The sequence below is a fragment of the Hordeum vulgare genome, chromosome 5H (assembly GCF_904849725.1).
Source record: "Hordeum vulgare subsp. vulgare chromosome 5H, MorexV3_pseudomolecules_assembly, whole genome shotgun sequence".
In the NCBI taxonomy this organism is placed as follows: Eukaryota; Viridiplantae; Streptophyta; class Magnoliopsida; order Poales; family Poaceae; genus Hordeum; species Hordeum vulgare.
Window position 1 is genome coordinate 557,148,795 of NC_058522.1, and position 4,966 is coordinate 557,153,760.

At 47.9% G+C, this 4,966-nt stretch overlaps 1 protein-coding gene across 1 annotated transcript; it reads right to left on the reverse strand.

Annotated features, from left to right (window-relative positions):
• Positions 1-4,090: 4,090 nt before the first annotated feature.
• On the reverse strand, positions 4,091-4,760 carry LOC123399103 (basic blue protein-like). Its single transcript, XM_045093524.1, has 2 exons — positions 4,504-4,760; positions 4,091-4,404 (listed from the first exon to the last, which is right to left on the reverse strand). Exons 1-2 carry the CDS (start codon positions 4,670-4,672, stop codon positions 4,205-4,207), a joined length of 369 nt encoding a protein of 122 aa, XP_044949459.1. The 5' UTR covers positions 4,673-4,760; the 3' UTR covers positions 4,091-4,204.
• Between the last annotated feature and the right edge of the window lie 206 nt (positions 4,761-4,966).

Here is a 4,966-nt window from a genome sequence, read left to right on the forward strand (position 1 = left end):
ATCCTACCGTCCAGACCGTCTCCACCTCCGTGTGCCTAGCACGAGCCGACCCCGGGTCGCTGCACCGCTCCAGCTTGCCTCGCCTTTATCCATGCTACCCGTGCACCGCGGTCCCCGGTCAGCTTTGCCGCGTCTGTCCTTGCTAAGGAGCCGCACCGCCAGGTGGCTCCCACCTTGCAAGTGCCACCGTTGCTCCGGCTATCACCTCGCTTGGGTCGCCCACCGCGTCGGGGCCCATCGCCGATGCCGCTGCGCCGGTACCTACCCCACCAGTAGCGGCGAGTCAAGGTGTCGCCTCTTTCAGACCTGTTTTGCCTCGCCCCGCTCGCATCCACTCCCCGTCACGTCCGGTCCGCACTCACTGTCCCTGGCACACCGGGTCCACCTTGCCACCTCGCGCCGCACCGCGTAGGCTCCTGCCACTCCACGACGTGCGCTGCCCCCGGTCGGCACCGCCCGCGCCTCCCCTGGCCGGATCGGCTGGCGATTTGCCTCGCCTCGAGCCGCCGCGGCCTCGTCTTGGCCTTGAGTCGCCCTCGCCAGCACCTTCCTCGCTGCTTCGCCCCGCTCGTCAAGACCATCGCGATGCATGCGTCCCCCGACGCCGCTGCAATGCTCGGCCACCTCACCGACTGCGGTTATGACTATGGACTGCACCTCCTCTACACGGGGCGCCAGCCTGAGTCGGACGCCACCGTCGCCTTGCTCGGCCTATTTCCAAGTCGTGTGGGAGATTTTTGGGTCGGATTCTATGCCCACCTGTTTACTGCCAATAGAGCCGCAAAGGATACGGAATCACATTTTCTCTTGCTCGGTTTTCCATATGACAAGAATTGCAATGCGGGTGGATCGAGCAACGGAAATATTACGGGTGATAAATTGGTTCATCAATCGCCTACTAGATGCTCTCTCCCTCAGAGTGCCATGGATGATAAATCCGGTCTCCGGTTGCGGAATAACTGCTTGCTTCCCAGAAATGCCACTTCAACGGTAAAGCTCCCATGTGAGGAAGGCATGCCTTGTGGATGATTATGGAGGATAACTCATGAGGTTGCTAGTTCTAACTGCTAACTTCTTGTTGTGTGAAGCTATCTTTTCCTATGTCGTTGAGATTCCATCAAATGGGAAGGCTATGGTATCTGCATAGATGTAGCCCACTCAAGTTCACAGGGGGAGCCAGTTTCATTTCATCATGGGCGCCAAATGTCGTGGTTTTGTCACGGCATATGTTCTCGTGCAAGTACTTAGGTGTGAGGCCATCTCAACCATGTGGCGGCTTGAGAGAGGTTGGACGGAATCGAGAGACGCGAGTTTACCCAGGTTCGGCCCCTCCGATGGAGGTAAAAGCCTACGTCCTGCTTGTGTTTCATTGATTGATGAAGATGATGATCTTGATTACAAGGGTGCAGACTCTCCACCTCTAATCTCGTGGGTGTCTAATCTGTCTATCACATAATTTGTCTTGTCTAGACCTAAGTTGTGAATCTTGTCCCTCTTGGGGCGCCTTACCCCTTCTTATATAGGTGGAAGGGGTAAGTTTACATGTAGAGTCCTACTAGGAGTAGGAATAGGACTAGTCTCTCTTGAATCCTAATCCGGGTCTTGTTTCCTTTGTGAGGGAATCTCTTCTCTTCTTGGGCCTTCTCTTGTGAGCCAACCCTCTTGGCCTCTCTATGAGCCGCCTTATGCCAGGGTGTACGCTGGGCCTTGGGCCTTCGTCATTTATCTAAGTCGCATGTGGGGTCAAGTATGAGTCGCCCACCAGGTCGCCGGTGAGTCGCCAAGTCCTTGGCGGGTCATACTTCAAGCCGGGTTACATTGCGGGGTATATCCCCGACACTAGTCCTATTCCTACTCCTAGTAGGACTCTACATATAAACTTACCCCTTCCACCTATATAAGGAGGGGTTAGGCGCCCCAAGAGGGACAAGATTCACAACTTAGGTCTAGACAAGACAAATCATGAGATAGCTAGATTAGATACCCACGAGATTAGAAGTGCGAGTCTACACCCTTGTAATCGAGATCATCATCTTCATCAATGAAACACAAGCATGGCGTATGCTTTTACCTCCACCGGAGGGGCCGAACCTGGGTAAACTCGCGTCTCTCGATTCCGACCAACCCCTCTCAAGCCGCCGAATGGTTGCGATGGACTCACACTTAAGTCCTTGCACGAGGACATATGCCGTGACAAAACCACGACAGCACGGACATCTGATGCCTCTTGATCTTAGCTTCCCCCATTGAAGTATCACCGTATTCAGGGAACATAGGATCCAGATAATTGTCATCATCCTCTTCTTCTTCATTGTCTTCGGTCATAACCCCTCTTTCTCCGTGATTGGTTTAACATTACAGTGTGACACGAAACCCTTCTCAAGCGGGTGCCAGTGAAGGGTTTTTGAGGAAGAGTAATCCTTCATATTCACACAGACAGTAGATGGACAATACATAAAACCATTCTACTTGTTTGCCTCAGCCACTTCGAGAAAATTATGCAGGTCGTCAATGTAGTCGGAGGTGCGTCATTCACCTACATCCATTGTCGGTTCATCTGCGTGCATTATATGATTAAGTATATAAACAACATACACACCAAATTGTGCATCTAAATCAAATAAACTCACACATACACTCCTCCACTAAAACCCGCAAACCACACTACTTCTAGAGCATTTGAAATGAGCTAAACTAATAGTGAGAGATGAGTAGACAAATCTTGGGGGAAATGAAGCTTCGAGGTCGAGCTTGGAGAGTAAAGGAAGCTTAAGTGTGGCTCGGGCATTTCATCAAACACCTCATGAGCATAGGAGGTGAGAACTAGAGCAGAACACATCTCCACACACTGGACGACCAAAAATGAGAGGAGTGAGCAGGAAAGGACGAGCATATATATAAGAAATCTTTTAGTCCCAGTTGGTGTCTAGAACCGGGACTGAAGATAGCCATTTAGTCCTAGTTCCAGACATGAACCAGGACTAAAGGGGTTGCGCGAGGAGTGAGGCCCTTTAGCCCAAGTTTGTGGCACGAACCGGGACTAAAGGTCCTAGATGAACCGGGACACATGCCCATCGAGGCCCGACCGGCTTCCTCGCCGCTCGAACCGGGACTAATGCTCTTATCAGGCCAGGACCAAAGCCCCATTTTCTACTAGTGTATGGTGGCTTTTGCATGTACTATATGCACGATTTAATTTGAATTATTTGATTGGATGAAATATATGTATGTTTATGATTGTTTTGTGGTGTATGTTGAATTTGAATCATGCAAATGATTGATGAAATACCATGCAATTGTCTGAAATCTGTGTTAAAAAGGATAGAAGAATTAGTCGAAAAGATTTTAGGGAGTTAAATATAGGGTTTGGTTAGGTTTGACCACAATTTAACTCCATAAATCCGAAGGAGTTAAGTTTAGAAAGGCATATAAGGAGATAAATTATAATAGTTTGACTAGAGATGCTCTTATTGTTTGTTAATAAGACGGCTGGAGGGGTATGGTGGGTGATATGGAGCAGGCGATGCAACCATTTATCTGCTTCAGTAAAATGAGCTAGATGCTACTCCAGCTCCAATCCACTAAGAAATTGAAGCCGAGGTATTCGAAACAACTCTATTGAAATCATGGACTGGAGCAATGTAAAACCTACTCTTAATCCGACAAGAACCAACCAAGACGATATCCTATATGTGAAGCTCGACCGTGTTACTGGATTGGTGGATCTAGTTTGTTAAAATCACTCGATGACTAGGGCTTTGGGGCACTAGGCCTTAGGTGCATGTGCATGAAGATTTCTCAGATGTAATCGACAAGGTCAAGCCTGCGCCGCGGAGTGGCTCATTCTAGCGGTAGTACTCGTTTGATCGTCCAAGAACTTCTAAGTAATTTTTAGTATGTTTGGGGTGCTTTGTACTTTGCTGAACTAATTAAAAAGAGAATGTGAATCCGATTTGCTGTGATAGACCTTCACACACGTTTGCTCTTAATGTTCAAAGTATGGTTTGTAGAATGGCAAAAACTTATTTCTACTCATATATTTCCAATAGCTAGTCCAAATAGATGTTGGTTTCCCTGAAAATATGATGCAGACACACAAGTAGGATCAATTGATTTCTTCTATCACCAATTTATCATGGGATAGTATACCATAAAGATTTGGTACAAAGTAAAAATACATAGACACACATATGCGCGAGATCAATTAAGCAGTGACAGCGATCTTCATGCCCTTCTGGCAGTGGCCCGGAACGCTGCAGAGGAAGAATGCTTTGCCACCGCGGGCAAGCTGGATGTGGTCATTGCCGGAGGTGTAAGCCCTCGACGGGCCAGAAACCGTACATGAGTTGTAGTCGGCTTCTCCCACCTGCACCACGTTGTGCATACTCGGGTTGTACTTGAACACTATGTGCATCAGTTAACACAAGAATACAGATCAGACCATATATTCATTCATATATATACTTCAAGTATATCTAATCATTTGATCTTTAGAGTTCTCACCAAGCACGTCGCCGGACTGGATGCGCTTGCCATTCTCCCAACCGGAGACGCCGAAGCTCCATCCCTTGTTGTCACCGACTGTCCACTCTTTGCCATGCACAACGGAGGTTGCACAGCAAACGGCCAGAAGAAACACTAGAAGGGTGGGTACGATGGTTCCCCGTGCCATTGAACGTGTTTCCCTTGACTTCTTCTCGCAACCGAAGATCACAAGAACAACAAAAGGAAACAATAGGCGATACCTCAAGTGATGATTTGTGTTTGATCTCCTTCTTGTATGATATATATAGGCTTTTAAAGCGGCCATCTAAGATCATTCTTTTAATGTGCTCAAATAGTGAGAATCGTCCTTTAAATGAGAAAAATCGACAATCATGATCTGGAACATTAGTTAGTATATGCTACCAAATCCTCCAACTTATATCATGAGATCTAGTATTAATGGAAATGAACATGATGCATT

Excerpts from the sequence above, each read along its gene's own strand:
- LOC123399103 (XM_045093524.1), bottom strand. The coding sequence starts at position 4,672 with ATGGCACGGGGAACCATCGTACCCACCCTTCTAGTGTTTCTTCTGGCC. Across the intron at positions 4,405-4,503 it reads CCAGTCCGGCGACGTGCTTG|TGTTCAAGTACAACCCGAGT; the intron begins GTGAGAACTCTA and ends TGATGCACATAG.